Here is a 22,259-nt window from a genome sequence, read left to right on the forward strand (position 1 = left end):
AGCAACATTGTGAATGTACTAAAACCATTTGAGTATCTATTTTTAAACGATCGTAAAAGTGACTTATATGAATACAACTCAAATGCTTATAGAATTCTGCCCACAAGAGACACAAATGAATGAACCCAGTGGGAGCCCAAGGATACAAATTAGGCCAATAAGAATATTCTCTAAGCCAGCAGCCACATGCACTCTCCCTCGCACTACTCCTGGCATCCATAGCCCCTCTGCCTGACTCTCCTGTATCAACTATTGATACTGACAAGAATGCAGATAAATACATTCTGGTTAAAAGAAAGACAACAGGGCACAATGGCAATGACTTGCACTAAACTGATTGCTTTTTATAAGTGTTGAATATATGCCTGAGAAAAATGTGCAACCTCTACTTGTCAGATGCAAAATTTATCTATATCAATTAAATCAAGCTTATTATTTATACTATTTAGAGCATCCTTATCTTTACTCGGTTTTTTCTTTGTCTACTTAATCCAACTAATTGGAAAAAATGGCTGGAATCTCCCCCAAATGATAATAGATTTATCAGTTTCTCTATTTCTAATAAAGTTTACATCGCATATGCTGAGGTATTTTATTAAGTGACTGTACCTTTAGAACCGCTATTATCATCTGGGAGAAATGAACCTTTTCTTATTAAATGGTGACCTGTCTTTCCCTAGCAAAGTCTCCTGTCTTGACGTCTGTGGAGTCTGAGATTGATTTAACATCAGCTCGCCTTTGGCTGCTGGGTATTTCTGTTTCTGTTCTTTTACTTTCAGCCTTTTCTTGCCTTTACCCTTTACTTACATCTCTGAGAATAGCACAGGGCTGGACTGTGGATTTATCTTGTTTATAGAACATGACAGCCTGTGTGTTTGAACTGGTGAGTTCAATCCATTTACATTCACTCTGATTATTGAAAAATTGGGGCTCTTTCTCCCATCTCACTTTATTGTCTCAATTCATCTTGGTTTTTCTGTTTCCATTTTCTCCTTTATAACTTTTCTTATAAAAAATAACATTCCTTTGTCTCTAATTTGTCCTCTCACAGTGTCTCTGGGGACATACATCCCTCCACAAGTGAGTACTGTCCCACCGTTCAGCCTCAGGAGACCCACTTCCTGTCCCCTAATCATATCCATATCAGCTCCAGTGGTGGACCTGGAAGTGGAGGTCAGTGTGCTGTGTCCTACACTGGCCCCACATTTCCCAGTTGACAGCTGCTCCAGAGGTGATAGGGGTCCCTCTAGATGCCATCTTGGGGGGTCACAACTGGCACCTCAATGTCAGCACAGGGCTCATTTCAAAAGCTGGGAGGAAAAAAATCATTTTGTCTTAAAGACATTTGCAACAGATTGTTTATCACAGCTCAATTTACAATTCCCAAGATGTGGAAACCACACAAGTGCCCACCAACCCAGAGACAGATTAACAAACTGTGTTGTATGTATACCATAGAATACTACTCAGCCATAAAAAAATGGTGACTTTACATCTTTTGTGTGAAACTGCATGGAGTTGAAACACATTCTTCTTAGTAAAGTATCACAAGAATAGAAAAGCAAATATCCAATGTCCCCAATACTAATATGAAGTCAGTAGACCATCTAATTCATGCCCACATAGGAGAAAAACTCAATTCACTTTAAGTTTGGGGGAAGGAGAATAAAAAAGGGGGAAAGTCAGGAAGGGGGATTTGGGGTGTTCCCATTTAATAGGCACAAGGAAGGGGATGTATAGCACTCCTTTTGGGTATGGGACACAACTACAAGAAGGACTCTACCTAACAAATTCAAATATTGTGACCTGGTTGTTTATATTCTCACATTAATCTGAAATTTTTTAAAAAATTAAAATAAAACTACTGTATATCTTAAAAAAAAAAAAAAAAGCTGGGAGGGTGCTACCCCTTAGGAAAGGAATGTTCTAGAGTTTTCTTACCACAGTTCCCACTGCTCCTTCCTGTCCTATATGTTGTCCTAAGCTTCATAAACACACATGCTGCCTATTTGGGGGGAGGGATTGTGAGATGAAGCCCCTGTTGTGGAGAGACACAGGAACCCAGCTTACTCAACCCAGCTCCATCCCTACACTCAATGTTAGGAGTGGGATGTGCACAGCCCCCACCATGCCTTGGACCCAGCATCCATAGGGACTTCTTTCTGCCTTTGAGAGTGATTGTGCAGATTTGTGGCAGGAGCAATATGGATGTTATTCAGTATTATTATTACTTTATAGTCACAACACCAGGCATCTGACGCTCACACACAGTGTGGCCCTGGGACTACACATCTCTGTTGAATCCTTGTAAGGACTGGCCTAAAACCATGGCATGGCCTAAAACTAGATGTCATTTGAAGAAATGAATGAAACCCTTTCATCCCTATTTCTGGAGGAGACCTGGAACCAAGGGAGAAGTGACCATGGTCATAAACAAATCAGAGAAAGGAACCAAGAGACTGTCCAGCAGCCTCGAGAGGGAGCCCCTGGGTTTAGGGGGGGTGGCACGAGTGTGTGGCTCTGAAAGCCCAGCACGGCCAGCTGCCCAGCAGGGCCAGAGGCACAGATGAGAGTGGAAGTCCCACGGAGCCTCACAGACCAACAAGGGACAGGATCAGATCAGTATGGGCACAGGGGAAGAGGGCCAGTCAATGCAGCCACATGGGTGAACCACGGAACCACGGGCCTGCACGTGGGCTAGAGAGGTTATTTTTAAAAGACCATAAAGTAAAGACAGACCCAAAAGGCCATATGTTCTTATGATTATGCTTACATGAAATACCCAGAAGAGGCAAATCCATAGATACAGGAAATAGATTGGTGGTTGCCAGGGCCTGGGGTGACTGCAAATGGGTGAGGGGAGTTTCCACTTGCAGTGATGAAAATGTTCTGGAACTAGGTAATGGTGATGGTTGAGCAACATTGTGAATGTACTAAAACCATTTGAGTATCTATTTTTAAATAGATTGAAAAAGTGACTTATATGAATACAACTCAAATGCTTATAGAAGCCCACAAGAGACACAAATGAATGAACCCAGTGGGAGCCCAAGGATACAAATTAGGCCAATAAGAATATTCTCTAAGCCAGCAGCCACATGCACTCTCCCTCGCACTACTCCTGGCATCCATAGCCCCTCTGCCTGACTCTCCTGTATCAACTATTGATACTGACAAGAATGCAGATAAATACATTCTGGTTAAAAGAAAGACAACAGGGCACAATGACAAAGGATCTCTGAGCCTCAGACTCCAAGCCAGGGAGTCAGTGGGGACGGTGAGGCTGGGGAGTGGAGCATACACTCACCCTACCCAGGGAGTAGCCGCTCAGCATACCCGTTGCAGCCACTCATAAGGGCAACATAAGCCTGGTGCTGCCAGGTCCTGATTTCTTATGGAAAGCTGGAAATCCATCTGTGTATAAAAATTCTCTTAAATATTAGCTCAATTTGTTCATTTTGGGTTTTGACATTGTGTGAGAGAAGCAGAGCATATCTTAGTGTCTAGCAAAGCCCGTGACTGGCAGTTCTAACTGTCCACGTAGCTCTAGAAAAGTCCCTGGGTGCACAGGGCAGGCACTGATGAGGAGGTTCTATACCCCCATCTCCAGGGCTCCAGAAGGCCCATCAGGGCAGGGGATCAAGCAGTGCAGATGGCCCCATCCCTGGTCCAGATCATGCCCGCTTCCCACACCTGACCTGGTGAGGCACAAGGGCAAAGTGGCCTTGTCCAAGATTGCTAAGATCACCCCACCTGAGGCCAGCAAACACCTGCTGGATAAATGTAATGTGAGCAGTGACCCCTGGGAAGCGACTGGGGGTGCACAGACTTCGAGAGCTCTCTAAGGAAGCCTTTCTCTCCCACATGAGATGGGCCCAAGAGAAGTTGGGAGAGTGAAGGGCAGAGTGAATGCCTGTGGGCTGTGCCCCCTATGAGGGGCAGTGGGGTGGAAAATGTTGTAAAGAGACCCTCTCCCGGTGGCTAGGGATGGAGGTGGGGCTTTCCCCTCTAGTCACGACAACACTTCATTACCCACAAAGGACCAGGCCCTCTCAACCCCCCTCCAGGTGTGATGGAGCCTAATCCTCCCAACAACCTACTGAGGTTAAATCCATTAACTCTGTTTTTCAGATGAGGGCACAAAGACATAGGGAGGTGGAGAAAAAAGCCAAGATTCAAAGCAGGGAGCAGGATCTCTAAGTCCACATTCTGAGCCAGCATACCCTACCCCGGCCCTGGAGCCAGAGCACAGCCACCCAGCCTGTGAAGCCTGATGAGCTTTGTGGAGCTCACCCCAACCAGGACAACATCACTGTACCTCAGGCCTCACCAGCATTTTTGTAGCTCTAACATGGTTCATCCGCTTGTCTGCCTCAACCCCCACTTGGACTGCTCCAGGCAGAGACTAGACCAGTGATTTTCAACCAGTGTTTTGTGAAAGGACCTTAGGTGTGCCTCAAGAAGTTTTATAGGTCATTAATTAAAGTATTTTCAAAAGAAGTTTAAAACACACTAAGTATATTCTCTTTCTTTTTCCTGAGCAACATAATTTAAGTGTGCCATGGAAGTTCAACTATATGTTCAAGTTTTCCATGAGATAAAAAAGTTGAAAAATGCTGGACTAGACTGTACATACTTGGTACCCAGCACAGGCCTAGGGCTGCTCACAGACACTGGCCGGCTGGCTGGCTGGCTGGCCAGACAAATGGACGGATGAATGGATGGATGGACACACTCTGGCACTGGAAAGTGAATCCTTCCCACTCATGTCCATGGCAACTGATCCAGGCAACAAAGTTAAGGACAAAGCTATGGAAGCACCTTCTTCTGCCCATGCCAGGGACGCATGCGCAGCTTAGCCCACGACAGTGAGCCAAGGTCCCAAGTTGTCCCACCTGTGACCTACTTCTTGAGCCACAAGTGCCCAAAAAGGAAGAATAGTGGGACTATCTGAAAAGAACACAGTGTCAGGGCTGCCCATGCAGCCCTCTCTGAGGCCTCACCAGAGCAAGACTCATCTAGAGACAGGCCAGACACGGGGCTCCTGGCAACAGCTCAGGGACGGTCCTTCAAGTGACCAAGTGGCTCAGTCCATTCGTACATGGATGAAGACACAGATGTGCTGGCCATGCACATATGCATGTACACGAGGAGGGGCAGAGAGCATGTAACCACCAGCCAGAGGTCATCTTTGTCCAGGAGTTTCCTGCTCCATTGTCAAACAGGGCAGCAGGCCCAGAACGAGGAGGTGCGCAAGACGTGAAACAGAGGGAAGAAGGGACATTCTTGCCCCTTCCGCGACAGAGCTGCCTGTGGGAACATGCCCAGGGTGGCCAGGCTTCTGATCTTTCTGAAGAAACTGAAAATTGAGATTTTAATATGGAAACTTCTGATTTCTAAGTGTACACTCAAAAGTGTTTGAAGATGCTGCATGATTTAAGTAAAACATGTCAGCAGGGGAGGGGCATGGGGACACAGATCATGTGAGCTTCAGGCTGAGGCCTAGCTCTGGTCCAACACTCCCAATTTTGCAAATGAGGAGACTAAGGCCAGGCCAGAGCAGGAACCCTACAAGTCAAAGCCGTGTTGGGCATCCAGCTGCCCAACCCACCTCTGGGGCTGCCAGTTTGTGGGGAGCACCGAAGACACCACAAAGGCAGGCCCTGCCCCAGGAGTCCTATCCCCGAGGTGGCTCCGCCCATGGATCCCTCTTCTCCTGTGTGAGGACCCCATCCTCTAACCCAGCCCAAGGTCTCAGGATGGATCAAAGTCACAAAGAACAAGAATACAAGCAGCTCCAGGGATATTGTCCAGAACCCAGGAGCACAGGCCCCTGGGCTTTTTGAACATTGGTGGGGATGGGGGAAGGATCCTCTTGTGACTACAACTGCCTCCCAAGCTGCAGGGGCCTGGAGGACATCCAGGCCTGGATATGAACTCAGGGAGTCCAGGGATGGGCACCAGATGCACTGCCATGGGACCTGTCCATCTGCCCTGCAGCCTGGCCAAGGGACTGCCTCTGTGCTGTCCTGGGCAGAGGGCTGTTTCCAGGGATTTAGAGGCTGACTCCTCCAGGGCCCCCACCCTGTCCGAGGCTCTTTTGGCCTGGGCAGAGTACCCCACACCCACCCTGGGTAATGCACTGCAGATGGGCTTCCTCACTGGTCTCCAAGAAAAACAGGACGACCACAGATTTCTCCTCACAGACACGGAACTGCTGGAAAGGTCTCCCTCAACATTCCCGAAAGGAAAATAAAAATTCCTCTGAAGTACATTTCAACTCAGAGGCAGTCCTGGCTACATCCAGGAGGCTTGGTCCCCGGCTGCTGCCTGAACACTATGGGCTCAGGTGTAGATCTCTGGCACCAAAGCCACTACGTAGCCCATACCCCCACTGCTGCCCAAGGCTGCTTGGTCCATATATGGCTCTCCAAATTTTTGAATTAGCTGCCTACAATTTAAAATGAAGATGTCTCATATAAAATCATGATTTCTGGCTTCTAAAAAATCAGAGGCCTGCCCTGCTTCCAGCCAAGCTGGTGTCCACCTGCTCCCCACACACACCCAGTCTACTCTGCCTACGCTGCCCAGCCAGCCCTCACTGGTATTCCCACTCAAGACCTCTGCCCCCTATGGATGCCTGCCCTGGGCTCTGGGTAATTTTGAAGGGATACAAGTTCCATCCTTGTGGGTTCTGATCTTTCCAGGGGTCAATGTCACCTGTCTCTGCGCCTCCCTCCAGAGCCCAGGTACTGGGTTTCAGGTCCCCATACCTTCTGTACACTTTCCAGATTATGACTCTCCATGGCTGTAGGCTCCGGCTGGGCAGTAGAGTTGAGCAGGCCATCACACCTCTTCTTCCTAACCTGAGTCTCCTAAAGCCCCCCCATACAGACAAAGTACCCTGAACCTCCAGTCAATCAACCTCCTGAGTACACCTCCCCACAGCCAACAAGGGGCTCTTGCTGTGTCTTGGAGATCTCAGGGTGGCCCTTCTCCTTGTTGGACATCACTGGGCCAGATGGCCCTAATCTATCCCTGTTCTATGTTCTCCTGCCAAATCCACTTGTCCCTCCAAACCTGGGGACCCAGCTCTGGCCCCAGCCCCTGCCCCATCCCCTGCCACATGAACTGTCAAAGGCTGAGTATAAAGAAGTTGAATATAGGCCCCTGTGGCACACCTCCACAGAGACCCTGCGGTCAGCCAAAGAAAGGCTTGAAACCTGGGCCACCTTTCAACCAGCTAGGAATCCCCAGATAGATGCATACATGTATCCAGAGAGATCTGAATAGACGCCTTGAAAAGAGGTCCAGACACACAGGGGCCTCCCAGGCCGGATCCAGCAAAGGAAATGCTTCTTGAGAGCAATACCTTTCCTGTGAGCAACACCGCAGTGGGCTTGCAGGGCTAGGTGGACAGGGATAGAGATATGGGGGGGAAGCTAGCCCTGGGGCCACAGCCTAGCTCCTCCCTGACCTTGGGGTAATTCTGGACAGGAAGGTGGTTCTGCCCAGTGAGTAGCAGCCCCCTCTGGCCAATGTGCGGATTGCTTAGCACAAACCCCCCAACACCCTACTGTTCTGCAGCTCCCTCTGTGGCTCCATGCCTGTGATCCAGCTGCTCCTGTCCATCCCCACAGCCACCTTTCTCCAGGCCACACCCTCCTGGCTCCCTGCCTCTTCCCCTCGCCTTCTCAAAAACCAGACCATTGCCACCTGCAGCAGGACACAGCATGGGAACTACTCAGGCCCTCACCCAGCCCCTACTGCCAGACCCCCAGACCCCTTGAGATCGCTGCCCCCCAGCCACTCTTCCCTCCTGGGAGGCTGCAGTCCACCCTCAGGCCTCAGCCCCAAAGGCCAGTTACTTCAGTGTCCTGGACCCCTGGTTCAGGGGTCAAGAAACAGCTCCAAGAGGAAAGAAGGAGGAAGCAGGGTCATAGGAGGGAGAGTGGTGAGCAGAACCAGCCACATTATTCTTTGAGCACAGTACAAAATGAAACAGAACGTCCCTTATTCAAAAAGTGATTAAGAATTTCAAGGCGGTGACAGCAGAGCATTAAAGCAGAGGTCAGCCCTGACTGACAGGTAACAAGCCTGAAATGCCAGCCCTGGTGAGCAGTGAGGAAATGGGACCAGCAAAGGCCCACAGCCTCCTGCTGTCCCATGGGAACAGCAATGGTCACTGCTACAACCCTAAGAATCTGCAGCCAGGCAAGTCCAGACAGGTGTCCTAATACTGTAACAGTTACAGTGTTGGCTACAGCAGCCAGCCCTCCAACATCTCCAAGGAGCAACTGCCCCTCCAACAATGCAGAGCACCTGGTCAGGCCTCCCAGGCAGCTTCCCTGGTCTTTCTCTTCACAGATGTTTAAGCACCTGCTGTGTGCCAGCCATAACATGCAGCTGGGAATTAAGCTGCAAGCAGATTGTCCCCGAAGCTAAAGTGCCAAATGACCCAGAGACAGGTCCTCACTCACCCTCACTGGGCCTCAGTTTCTGCATCTATTAAGTGGAGCTCCAAGCCTCAGTGCTCAGATGACTCTCTGTGTCCCAAGGATGGCCAGCCTGCAGGTGCAGTGTGGGATGGCCGAGTCCTGCCAGCCCAGGCTCTGGCAGGCAGGAGGTGCTACACAGGGAGAAGACAGCCCTGGCTCCGGGCCTGTTCCCAACTCCCCACACAAGAGTCAGATGGCCTGGCTTCAACTGTGGCTCTATAGCTTACCAGCTGTGCGACCATTGGCACCTCAGTGTCCTCACCTATAAGGTGAGGACAGCGATAGCAGCCACATAGGGTCATCACGAGAATCCGCTGAGATGATGTCCCTGCTGCGCCCTGGCAGATGCAGACACAGGTAGGAGCTGGACTTTCTTTGCCACTTGCATCATCACTTGGTCTAAATGACACCAAAGCTGAGTGCCCACTCTCTCACAGGCCCTCAAGCATGTCCCTGAACCACTAGCTCGGCTCCAAGGGGGTGGAGGAAGATGCTTCACAGACTCGGCCACTAACACTAACAGAACTAGAAAGGAAAGAAGGACTATAGCCCGGGAAAGAGCTGATATCAAAACTGACAGAAAGTCAATGTCTAAGGCAAATTAAGGGCTTATCCCAACACACAAGACCCCAGGAGATAACTGGGCAAAAGACTTAAACAGAAAGAGACACACAAAGTGATCAAAAATGGGAGGATCATTCTTCCTCACCAGCAATCAAAGCACAAATTAATGCAAAAGGCAACATTGCTTTACTGCCAGAGAGGCAAAATGCTCAACAGTAAGGCCCCTGTGCTGGGGAGGATCTGGAGAAACCAGGAGCCATTCCGAGAGCCAGTCTGGCTCTGACCCGAGGGGTGAGTCCATTAAGCGCTGGGATTTCATAACTCATTCAGTCACTCAGCAAATGCTCCCTGATGGCTGTGCAGGGCCAGAGCTCCACGGCCTCTGGGTTGGCTCAGGCTGCTGTCTGTGGGATCAACAAGAACCTGTTCACAGGCATAGATCCTGAGGACAGCTGCCAAGATGTCCCCAACTCCAAATTCCAAGAGAGGTTGCAACCCCTGCCAAGGAGTGGTCTGCCACCTTGACGCCACCGCTGTGTGGAGAGTGGCTGGCAGTGCTGCCTGTGGACATTATGGCTCTGCCATCCAGGGCTTAGAGGCAGCCAAACCCTGCCTTGCACACTCTCACAAGCACATGCAGGCCACAGTTCCAGTGTTCATGCATCCTGGCAGGTCCCCTTCAAAGTGGCAGGCTGGAAGAGGACTTGGTCTTCCAGGGACCTTGGACTTCACACTATTCCCGACAGCCCATCCCACAGAGCAGGACCTTTGCCTCCCAGGACAAGAGGAGCTGCAAATGCACCGTGGAGCTTTCCTCCACCCCGTGAGTCTGGAAGCACACAGGATGTGGCCTGGGACCCACACCTCCTCTCTTGAGACAACACGTCTCCCTGACAGAGCAGCATGGAGCAGTGGAAGGGGCAGCTGTGAAGTCAGCATGACAGGCCCCCTCTCTGGCTCCTGCACTTTGGCCCCGGCTGCCTGACCTGCCTTCCCTCCCTCAGGAAAGCCCTTGGTCAGCCTTGCACCATCAACTGCCCCCAGGCTGCCTGGCCTTCCAAGAGCCAGGTGTTGTCCTTGATGCCATCCTTGATGCCTTCCTTTATCCCCAGGACCTGGAAGCACCATCTCAAACTCATCCTGAATCTGTTGGCCTCACCCCATAAACACGGCCACTTCTATATGTCACTGGGATCCCTCCCTGCTCCCACTCTGTCCATTAAAAGCCTCCCCAAGTCTTCCCCCTGCACAAGAATAAAATCCCACCTTGCACCACAGCCATCACTCGAGGGACCAATTCCGGGCCCCCTCTTGACCCAGTGCCTCCCACTCCCCCATTACTCCTAGAGCCACTCCCCCTGCATCAGCTCTTCTTTCTGTCCCTGGGTGACTGCCTCAGAGTTCCTGCATATACTGTTCCCTCTGCCTGGAACACTCTTCCCAGGGCTGGGCCTTCCTATCACTCAGGTCTCACTTCAACCCTTGCCCCGGACCTTGGGCCTCCTTCCTTTCCCCCCTACTCTTGTGCTACCCTTTCACCCTGTCTGGCTTAGTTTCTGGGATTTTCTCCTCTCTATGAGCATCCGTGCATTGGGTCTCCCTGGCTCAAATGAGAGCCCAAGAGAGTAGACATTTGATCTGACTGGTCTTCGGCTGCTTACCCTGCACCCAGGGCCCCAGACACACAAAGGACACACAGTGAGAACGGAATGAATGCATGAATGAAAACACAGGTTGTGGCAGTGGGCAGGGTGAGCAGGGTGCCCTCCCTGAGCCTCAGCCTCCCATCTAAGAAGTATACTTGTTATTACCATCATTCCGCCTGTGATCTGGGGAGCAGGCTCCTGCTCCCTTCCCAGCCCAGATCAGCCCCAGCCCCTCCCCACACAGGCTCAGCTCCTAGGCCACCTGCCGCCCTGCTGTCCCGCGCTGCCAGGTTCCCTCTGATGCCTCCTCCCATATGGGCACCACTACCCTGCCTGGACACCCATGGGGGTTCCAGCTGGGCTCTTCCTGGGTCCTTCTGCCAGTTCAGACACATCCCAGGGGCTTTCCTGTGGGGCAGCCCACATCCCAGGGCCAGGCTCAAGCCAGTAAGGCCAAGTCAAGAGCTCTGCAGGGACACATCCCGACTGAGGACACCAACCCAAGTTCCCAACATGTGAGACAGGAGGAGGAAAAATAGAGCCAGAGAGAGGGAGGTCGAGCCAGACACCAACATTCCCACCTGATTGCGTGACCTTTTCCCAGCTCAGAATTCCTCCAGAGCCAAGTGCACAGTGCTACTTAGTATTAATTTCAAAGAGAAATGGGTCAAGGAAAATTGGAAATTTTTATAGAAGACACTTCAGGCTTGGAGCTGGCTGAAGTGTCTGCTGACCTGAAGAGAATTCTGAGAGGAGCTAGGGCTATAGTCAGAGGCCTCTGGCTGGCACAAATCAGCAGGGTTTGGACCTTGAGTCCAAATGCAGTTTCTGAGCCAGTCCTGTCCTCAGTGCTTCTGGGGAAGAGCTTGTGTCCCCCTCAGATGTCCCTCGAGCTGGCTCTGCAGGCCCCTAGCAGCAGACACCTTCAGCCCTGACTCTGGGCTCTTATACCTCTTGCTGGCAGCTCCCAGTATCCTGCATCCTGAGAGGGCTCTGTCTGGGACACACCATGGCACACTGTCCCTTCCTCCCCACCATGTTGGATGCTCATGTCTCTTCCACAGTTGTCCACAGGACTCCCAGATCATGGAGGGGGCTTCATACTGGTCGACCCCACCCCATCTCCCACACCAGAGGTACAGATGTCAGAGACACAAAGGGTTGCCCTGGAGACATGGCCTTTCTCCCAAAAAATGTGTCTGCAAAGAGTGGGTCAAAGACCCCCAGTGAGTGGATATGCCAAGCCTACAGCTGCTAATTAAACACCAGACATGCCACGAGCAGATGGCAACTTCACCCCTGAGCCCTATGCTTTCTGCAAGCCAGGCGTGGTACCTGCACACCACCAGGAAAATTCTTTGAGGGACATTTGCAACACAGATCCAAGGGTAGGGAAAAGCATCTGATCATCATGTCTGTGCAAGAGAGCACAGCAGGGAAAGGCCAAGAGGACCTCAGGGCCTGAGACGAATGCCCTTGAAACCATAAGGGTGTGTCACAGCATGCACAGAACAGGTCACACCCCACCAGGAGAGGAGCATTATCTAATTCCAACAGCCCCTGTAGCATCGTACCCAGTTAGAGACGGGGATACTAAGATGGATGGTAAAGTGCCCAGGTCCCCACAGTCAGCCAGGGAACAGCCAGGTGGGCAAAGCCAGGCACCAACCCATGCACCAAACGGCCCCCAGCCCACCCTCTACTGAGAACAGCTGCCCAAATGACCTTGAGGCAGCTCCTCTGAAAGCCAGAGGCACATCTTTGAGAACTGTCCCTTGCACCTGAGTTGGGGTCACAGCCAAGTCAGGGCCAAGGCCACCATGCTCTGGGTCATGGTCATGGTGATCATCTCTTCATAGACAAACTTCCCAGTCCACATTCATCACATCAGCTCCACTCCTGAGCCAGCTTCCACACAAACACGAGAAGAGAGGGAAGTGCGCGGTGGGCAGGCCCCAGCCATGGGAAACTAAATCTGTGGCAGAGGCACAGGAGAGGACCCAGGCATGTGGGACTGTCAGGCAGTGCCAGTCACAGGTGACACAGAGGGGAGCCCCCACCCGGCACATATCCACTGGGAGATGAGGTGGGCCCAAGTCCCTGCAAGCATTGCTTCTGCCCTCACAGCCCAGGGGAGGGAATAGCCCGCCAAGCCTGGGAGCTGGGTGCACTCCCCCCCATCTGACCCCAGGCATCTCCAGGCCTCGCTTTCCCAGCACCACCCGCCCACCCTTCCCAGCCTGGGGCCACGTCACCACACTGGCATCTCCAGCAGCCATCCCAAGGGCCCGGCCTACATGAGGACAGGAGCTCTGTGGCCTCTGCCAAGGGTGCTCTCAGCTTGGAAACACGTCTCCAGCGCCGCCTGGGTTTCACAATCAGAGCATTGCCCTAGGTCTCCTCTGGTCCCCATGCTGCAGGCACAGCCCAGTGGGGAGATGAGAGGAGGGGCTGGGAGGCCCCAGAAACCAAGTACCAAGGTGCCGAGCTTAGTGAGCCAGCTCAGCATGACCTGGGGTGACTCCATGCAATTGTCCCAGATCATGACAACAGAGGGCCAGGTGTCAAGGGTCTGGGAAGCAGTTCAGAAAGTGCCTGGGGTACAGATACAGAGATGAGTCCCAGCACAGGGACACTGGCCAGGCCTGGGGCACAGGCTGCAAACGCAGCCCCAGTACCTCAATGTCTGAAGCTTAGACATGCCACTGAATCGTGACCCCCAGCATGTCTACATCCTTATCCCAGAACTGGCAGAGCGTTACCTCCTGTGGCAAAGAGACTTCACAGGCATGATTCAATTAAGGATCTTTAGAGGGAGTGTTATCCTGGGCCCTGAATGTAATCTCAAGTGCCCTCATAAGAGGTAGGAAGAATCAGGGTTAGAGAGTTGGCTACAGCAGAGAAGGAGATGACATGACCCAGGAGCGAGAGATTGGAGCCATGTGACCACAGGCCAAGGCATGCCAGCAACCACCAAGAGTTGGGAGAGGCCAAGAGCAGATCCTCCCCTGGAGCCTCCAGAAGAAGACAGCCTTGCTGATGCCTGATTTTAGCCCCTCAAAGCCCATTTTGGATTTCTGAGCTCCAAAGAGCTCATTATATGTGGTGCTTTAAGCCATTAAATGTGTGGTATTGTCACGGCAGCCACAGGAGCCTAGGATAGGCATAGAAGCCACAGGCAGAAAGGCTTCCAGAGCTGGCTTTCAGCACATCAGCCCCCACAGACCTCCTGACCTCCCACAGCCCACCAGGCCTCACCTCAGCTGGGCTCTCTCCCTCACACCTCACATGGGCTATGTCATTGTCACAGGAGCTGTGCCCACTCCCCAGGCCTGTGGGCTCCACTCTCTCCCATGCCACTGGTCCAGCCTCCCTCTCACAGCAGGCAGCCAGAGTGGTCTTGCTAAAACACAGAACTCTCCATCAGACCCCTTCCCCAAACCTTCTGGTGGCCACTCGCCACCTGCAAGACTCTGCAGCTCCCACAGAAGTCTCAGCATGGGCTCTGCCTCCAGCTCCTGGCCTTGCATGCCCCCCAGACTCCATCCCACCAGGCCTGGAGAACTCGTACCTAACTTGGCCTGGCAGGAAGGGCTGGCTATGGGCTGCCGGGTAGAGACCTTGAGGGGAGCCACACTCAACCACATGGAGGAGACACCCAGGGGACACACTGTCCTCTCTCCCTTCAGCAGGCTTTCCCTGGCAGCTGCAAGGCAGAGAGGCTCTTGAGGTGGCATGCCCACACCCCCGCCCATCAGGGAGGACACCACAGCCTGACAGTAGCAGGCAGAAGGTTGGCACCAGCTGCCTCTGAGGAGGAAGCGGCTAAGGTCATGGGCACAAAGCTGTCTGACTTCTCTTCTTTCAGCCCGGCGGGACATGTGGGCACAGCAGCTCTGTGGCAGTTCCCCAGGATAGGAACCATCTGCCCATCCTCCAGCCCAAGCCCAGGAGCAGGAGGGCCCCAGGAGGATAGCCCCAAAGGAGGGCAGAAGACACATTCGCCTCTGCGGAATTACAGCTAGACCAAACAAAATACGGCCACCATTGGTGGTTTTCAGACATTTGAAGCTACATTTTAAAATAAGGAGGATTCACATAAAATTCTGATATCTGGGTTCTCTTGACAGCAGAATGATTGGCTGCCCCAGAACCACACTGCCACCAGGTGAAGGTCAAGGAAGCCTAGGAGGAGCCACCCCTTCACAGGAGGTCTCTAGTCTGCCCTATGCCCATGGCAAGGCCAGGGCTGGACCCCACAAGCTGCTGCCTTCCTGCTGGTAGGTCCCTTTTAGCAGAGATGTATTCTCTGTCATCTGTGCTTCTATCAAAAGGAGGGAAGTGAAACCTAGGCCAAGGATGAGTGTGATTAGCCCTTCCCTCTGCTGCTGTCCTCACTGGTACAGGCTGCTGCGCACACAGGGCTCTGAGCTTACAGCTCTTGTCTTGGGATGGCAGGACATTCTGCAAATGGCACTGTGTGCCTGAGAGACCACATGACTCAGGATATTTCCCACCCTGTGGAGACATTTGCAAAACCCCAAGCTTGGCCCCTTGCAGCTGATACAGCCAGGCTTGGGCAGCAACAGCAAGGCTAGCTTCTCAGCACACATGGGCCTGGGGCCAGCGCAGCCACAGCATGGCCCAGCCTCTCCAGGCCTCAGAGCATAAGGCCTGCCTGGCTGGGACAGGCACTCTGGCAGGCATAGGCAGTGCTCCCCTAGCCACTGGCCAGAGGGTGCAGTGGGGGAGGCAGGAGGGCCATGGCCTGCCTGCACTGTACCTGAGTACTATCCCTGAGACACTGTGGGAGACACCGGCAGTAGTCCTACACATGGGCCGCCTAGGTGCCCTGTGGTTGTGCACCCCTCCCCCGCATAGCCAGGCACATAGGGCTGGGGGGAGGGGCACTGACCTTCTGTAGTGGGCACAATGGTGGCCCCCAAAGACACCAGGTCCTAATCCCTGAAGCCTGTGACTGGTAGATTGCATGGTAAAAAAGGACTTTGCAAGTGTGTTTAGATTAAGGATCCTGTCCTTAATTATTATTATTCAGGGTGATCCCTGAATGCAATCACAGCACCCTTACGGGACAGAGGCACAAGGAGACTCTCATAGAGGAGGAGGAGGCCTGGCAATCAGGGAGGCAGAGAATGAAGCGATGGGGCTAGAGGCCTAGGAACACCCACAGCCACCAGGATCTGGGAGAGGCTAGGAGCAGATTCTCTCCCAGAGCCTCCAGAGGAAGCACCACCTTAAGACACCTGGATTTCAGCCCAGTGAGACCAACTACAGATGTCCATCCCACAGAACTGTAAGAGTACATTTCTATGGTTTAAAGCCCCTGGCTGGGAGTGGTATATGGCAGCAGCCTGAGGCCTGGTAGCCAGCAATGCAGGAGGACATCTGAGGCCTGGTGGCCAGCAATGCACACAGAGCAGATCTCCTGTCCCCTACCCACCAACCCTGGGTTCTCCTCAACAGCCTCTGGCAGGATGAGAGGCACACTTGCACAAACACGCATACCAGAAAGGACAGCATCACACAGAGCCCTCACCTGCAACATAGCCCTAGGCACAGACCTGGCTTTGGGGATGGCAAACAGGGATTCAGGTGCTTGTCACTCCTGAGAAAGGCCAGACCCAAAGGAAGCCTAGGAGATGCCCCAACTGCCTCGCCCCAAAAAGCCACACTGACTTCAGTGCCTCCTGCCCTGGCTGGACTCCCAGGCCCAGCAGCACCAAGCAGAGATGCTTCTACAGACCCGGCATTTCCTAGGAGGGGAGGAAAGGGTCCTCCCATCCTTCCTCTACCACTTGCCATCCTAATGCCCTCCTCCAGGCTAGAGGGCAACAGTGTGGCACCTCAGCTGCCCATGGCACACCCCAACCCTGGCCTGGGCCTGTGAAAAGGGTTAAAACTGTCACTTTCCATCTGTTTCTCCAGGAAATCCACAATTTAGCAACTGATCTTGGATGACAGAGGCTACGGTATGAGTAGGAATGAATCTCTAAGGCTCTGTGCATCCCTGATATTGCCCTAGGCAGGCTGCTGGCTTAAGGAAAATAGGACAGCCACCTCAGTGTCCCTGAGGAGTGGCCATGTGGGCCCCAGCACCCCAAGCACCACCAACCCACTAAGGAGATCCCTCTACCCAGACAGATGCCCACGCAAATGCCCAGGACAGCTATTTTCCCTTCCCACGGGACCCATCCTACCCACTGCCCATTGATAAATAGCAGGGTGTTTCACACTTGCTTTGGTGGCAGGAGGAAACTGCCAGTTAGCACTTGCTGCCTGCTTCAGCCACAGCCACGCTGATAGACCATGCTTTCCATCAGAATTCACCAGAAGGGTCCCCTGGCTTATATGGATGTGTACACACACATACACCCCTCTGCACCAAGGTCCTCGGGTTCTGTGTCCCCTCACTACACCCAGCCTCAGGACACAGCTTTTAAACTTCTCTCAGCCAGACAAGGCTCGGCTGATGGAAAGCTGGACATCTGAGGTCACCATGGGCCCTCAGCCCAGCTCTGGTATTAAATGCATCTGGGCCCCCTCCAGCCAGTGCAACCTCAGCTCAGGGCCACAAGGGAACTCATGGGAGCAGGGACAAGCTCTCTGAGGACCAAGACATTCATGAAGGGTCATGCTGACACAAGACAGGAAAGTCAGGCAAAGGCGACTTGGCCCTGGCCCTGCAGCCTGTGATCTGGACTTGCAGCATAAGCCCCATGCCCACACCTACAGCCTGGGCTCCCAGTTGGAGACCCTGGGCTTGCAGCCCGGACCAGGCCTAGTGCTCAGCCTGGACAGCCTCCCCTCTGCCACCACCCCTACCCCACCTTCCAATCCAGCCTCACCCCTGACCTGGCAGTTGGCCTCATCCAGCATCTTCTAAGGCCAATGGCTTCTGGGCTTATTCTGAGTTTTGAATTCTTTTCCTGTGTTCTTGAGTTCCAAGCTCTTGTTAAAGATATGTGGATTGGGGTCAGGGGGGCGGTGGAGGGAGAATTCAGTAAAAGATGCCAAAACACCAGCAGAAGCCCAGAAAATAAGGCAAGGCCAGCCAGGCCATGGAGGAAGGGCTGCCGTGTACAGAAAGACAAGCACCATATGGAATTTGGGATCAGAGACATGGCCAAGGGCACCTGGCCAGCCTCACTGTGCACTCTGTACCTACCTCTGTCTGAACAGAGGCCCCTAGAACCACCCTGAATCTTCCAGTAGAGGCTGACCCACAAGTACAAAGTAGTCAGGCCCTAAGATCTTGAGAAACAAGCATTTCTAACCCCACTGAGCAGATAAGAAAGCAGAGACAAGAGGCCCACACTGGCCCAAGGGAGGCTGGCTAGTAAGGAGCCAAGTCAGGGGCACCTCCTTGGGCCTTTTTTCACTCCTACCCTCCTGGGTCACTCTCCCCTTCTCCCCTGCACAGAAGCTCAAGGTGAGATGGGCAGGAAGGGCTGAGGCTGGGGAAGGCCAGATAGGCAGTGCCTAGTGGCCTGGCTGCTGGTAGATTCATCACCAGGTAAAGAAGGGGCCACAGGTATAAAGATTGGCCCCCGAGAACACTGGGCTTCCTGATGAAACAATTCCTTTACAAAGGTACCTAACATCATTTCATAGAATTAGAATGGTGCCCTGCCAGCCTGCACCCAATTTATCTGTCAAGGTGGGAACTCAGAGAAACCTGAAATAAATGTGACAGGCTGCTATGTCTGGTGGGAATCTCTCAGTAAATCACAGCACTGGAGCTGACCCAACTAGGGGCCTCTGGAGCACTCACTGCCATGCCAACAGGAGATGCACTTGACCCCTGGCCCAGGCCTCTGTGCCCTGGGGTGCACCTGTCATGGCTCTCTCCAGCTAGGGGTGGAGCCAGATGGAGGTGTGGGCCAGGCACAGGTGAGGTGGCCTCACCTGCACAAGGGGACACTGTGAACTATGAGGCCTACAGGACATGTCTAGGATCAGAGATATGTATGCTGGGGCAGTGAGGCCTACACTGAGAGGTCACAGTCACCTGACAGCTCCTTCCCCATTCCTGGGCCCAGGGCGCACTTAGATTCTAAGCAGTGAGTCTACGCAGGTGATGCCGAGACTGTGGGGAGTGACTCCCAGGTCTCCTCTGTGGTGCACATCCCTGTGGGTATCTGGAAAGAGCAGCCAGAAGAGGACTGAGACCTGCACAGCCTCTATCTCAGGGACCATGGTAGCACAAAGGTGGGGGAGGGGTGCCTGTGGGCAGAGGACTTCACAGGCACAGACTCAGGCCATGGGTAGGCCCCAATACTTAATGGCCCCAGGCAGCAGAAGGTGGGCCCTGGGGTAGCCTTGGGGGCCCCACATCTGCAGGCAGTGGGTACTCAGGCTGCTTGGCACTAACATGCACCCAGAGCAGAGGCCCCAGCCCTAGCCCTTGTACTCCAACTATGCTGTTCAGTCAGTCAGGCAGCTGGCCCTTTCCTAAGCCACTGAGACTGGAGCTCAGTCTCACCAGTGACCAGGCTACAGAGGATGCCTGAGTTCCCCCAGAAAGCTCCCCCGGTGACTAGAGGCTCAGATGGCCAAGGGGGAACATCCAGGCTCTCCACATACCCCACCCACCATCAGCAGCCTCACCTGTGTCCAGGACCTGTGACCCTCCCAGAGGAGGGGGTGTAGGGGTAGGCGGCCGGCGATACACCACGTGCACGCGGCCCTGCTCAGCCTCCTGTGCCGCCAGCCCCTTCTCCATGGGCTCAATGAAGAACTCCTCTTCCTCCATCCGAATCAGACCAGCCTGTGGGAGCAAAGATGGGACATTCAAAATTGCAGATCACGACAGATGAAGTAGGGGATGCAGCAGGGACCTGGGAAGGGGATGCAGCAGGGACCTGGGAACAGCAAAGAAGGCCCTGAGGCCAGCACCTCCCACCTGAAAACCATTCCCAGCACCCAGCTAGTGCTCCTCTCAGGGCCTAGGTAACCAGAGGGCACAGTCAGGTGGCCCTAGCAGCCCCCATCCATGCAGAGATTCCACTTCCAGCGTCAGCGCCGGAGAGCACTGAGCCCTGTCTGGGGAAGGGCTCTGCTGGAATCGCCCGATCACATCCAACTCTCTTCTTCCAGAAAAGTTACTGTGCTTGTAAACTCAAGGCCGTCCAGAGCAGCCTGAAGGATTGCAAGCATGGCTGTAGCCCTGTGCGTGTCCCCAGGAGGACGTCAAGATGCTTAAGGGCCAAGCATTACCCTCACCCAGGAGCCCAGAGTGTAAGACAAAGGGCAAAGCAGCCAATCCGGGGCTGAATCTGCCCACAGAAATGTTCCATTTGAGCCAAAGAATATTTTTAAAGCCTTGAAGCCAACACTCAAAACAATGAGATTTTGTGTTTTAAACATGAGATTCCAGCTTGCCTTGGAAAATGCAGGCTCTGACCACAGCGGGCCTTGGACAGAACACATGCCCCCGCAGCTGGCCATTATCCCTGCTATCCCTCCATCTACATCAGTCTGGAGATGTCCAGCCTGCAGCTCACAGGCCAAATGCTGATTCTGTGAGGATCTTTTTTGCTTATCTGTGATATCGTGAAAAGTATGTGCAAACCTTTTTTATACTAATCAGCTTTCCTTAGTGTTTGCGTATTTAATGTGTGACCCAAGATAATTGTGCTGCAGAAAAAAGTTTGGACACCCCCTGCTCTATGGGCAGCTGCACTACTGCCCCCCCACCAGCCAGGGCTCTCCCCTGCTGCAAACTCTTCTCGGGATCCCTTTTCCATCTGGTCCAGGCTGAGTCTGCCCTGCCCTTCCCATCCAGCCCCTGTGCCTGCTGTTCCCTAGGCTCAGAAGTCCCTGCACCACTGCATCCAGGCCAGCCCTGTTTTCCCTGTGAGGCCTGGCTCAGCCCCCAACTGTCCCCTTCCTGTGCGTATGGCCCTGCTCTACCCTTGGCCAGGCTGCCAAGGGTGCCACCTGTCCCACAACCCCTCCAGCTCCCACATTTTTATGTTTTGGTCCATTATTCATAAACCAAAGGTCTCACAGTGGAAGCCCACACCATGTCTGACCTGCAGATGTATTTCCTTTAGATTACACTTTTATAACCTATGCAGGGGTTTTTAAAAGCTTGAATTCCTTGTTCAAACTTATGAGTCAGGAGATTTCACATAAACTGCCAGATTCTAAAATCTAGCATTTTTAGTCCCCCTTGACCCTCTAGCTTAGCCGGCAGTAGCCAGGGTCCCCTGTCCAGTGGGCCTGTGCCTTCCAGATGACAGCCCCTGGCATCCCTATCCAGATGTACAGAATCCACACACCTCCAGATTAACCCAGTTAGCCTCTGCTACATCATCATCCTGGCTGAGGAAATGACAGAGTGGCTGTACAGGTTGCCCTCCTTCCAGCCCCCCAGGTGCTTCATGGACACCGTCCTGGTGCTGGCTAGGAGCCTCCCAGGACCTAGATGCAGTCAGTGTCACCACAGGGCCTGCTGAAGAACTCTGCCATTTGTGTTGAGACTAGAGAGGATGCTGGAGATAGAGCCCTACATCCAGCAATTCAGCCAGGGCCCTGTAGGAAGCCCTGTAGGAAGCCAGTGTACCAGTGGGTGACATGGACTTCTCAGCAGAAAGTGTTGGAGCCAGTAATAAGCACGGGCCAACAGATATGCAGGGTCATGGAGCACAGCATTAGGCTCAGACTCCAGAATGAGGGGAGTTGCCAGTGGGCAGTGATGTCTACCCAGAACCTACCCAAACACTTGAACTGGCCAGGCAAAGAGTCAGAGAGAGGGACATTATTCCAGACAGAGAGAACTACCTATACCATAGCCCTGGAGGCAGACTGAGGGGATAGGAAGAGTGGATCCATTAGGTGGTGATAACATGGAGCGCAGGTGCTGAGGGGCCCATCATAGGAACACAGTGAGCAGCCCAGAGGCTCTGGGCAGGGAGTCCTTGGATCTGATTTTTGTTCAGGACCTTGAGGGTAGCTTCAGGGAAAATGCAGTAGAGGACAGAAATGGGTCTGGGGGACTGGGAGAAGGTGCTGCAGGTACGCAGGAGAGAGGTGGTGGGAGCATAGGGACAGGGAAAAGTGCCAGATACCAGGAAGTTGAGGAAACAGAGCCAACAGGAGGGAGGAGCCCAGGAGGGCTTCCAGGGCTGTGGGTGGCTAAAAACCAGCCCCTCAAAGGTACCCAGGTCACATCTCACTGGCTTATGTAATGAAAAGGGAATCTGCTGGTGTGATTATGGCTCTGAGCTGGGGAAGTTGTCCTGGACTACTGGGGCCATCGGGGCAGTCACTCACCACTTCCTTAAGAGAGGGAGCAGGGTAGATAAGAAGGCCACAGGCAGAGAGAGGGGAGACACCAGACTGGAAAGGCGGAGGGAACATGGCTACTAACACCTGATTGCAACCAGGTAATATTGACTTTGGACTCTGCCCATCAGAGGTGTGAATAAATAAATTTCTACTGTTTTAAGTAATTTGTTATATACAGCAGCCGTGGAAACTCATTCAGAGTACTGATAGGACAGAGGGGGTACATCCTCTGATGCAT

At 53.0% G+C, this 22,259-nt stretch overlaps 1 protein-coding gene across 1 annotated transcript in view; it reads right to left on the bottom strand.

The window, feature by feature from the left end:
* The window catches only part of ADAMTS2 (ADAM metallopeptidase with thrombospondin type 1 motif 2), a 254,955-nt gene that overhangs the window by 172,643 nt on the left and 60,053 nt on the right, over nucleotides 1–22,259 (bottom strand). Inside the window, exon 2 of the mRNA XM_023518769.1 lies at nucleotides 19,337–19,496. Within this exon, the coding sequence (XP_023374537.1) occupies nucleotides 19,337–19,481 (145 nt within the window). The 5' untranslated portion in view covers nucleotides 19,482–19,496. The remainder of the gene's footprint in view (nucleotides 1–19,336; nucleotides 19,497–22,259) is intronic.

Source organism: Otolemur garnettii, unplaced genomic scaffold (genome assembly GCF_000181295.1).
Source record: "Otolemur garnettii isolate 467f Iridium unplaced genomic scaffold, OtoGar3 scaffold00146, whole genome shotgun sequence".
In the NCBI taxonomy this organism is placed as follows: Eukaryota; Metazoa; Chordata; class Mammalia; order Primates; family Galagidae; genus Otolemur; species Otolemur garnettii.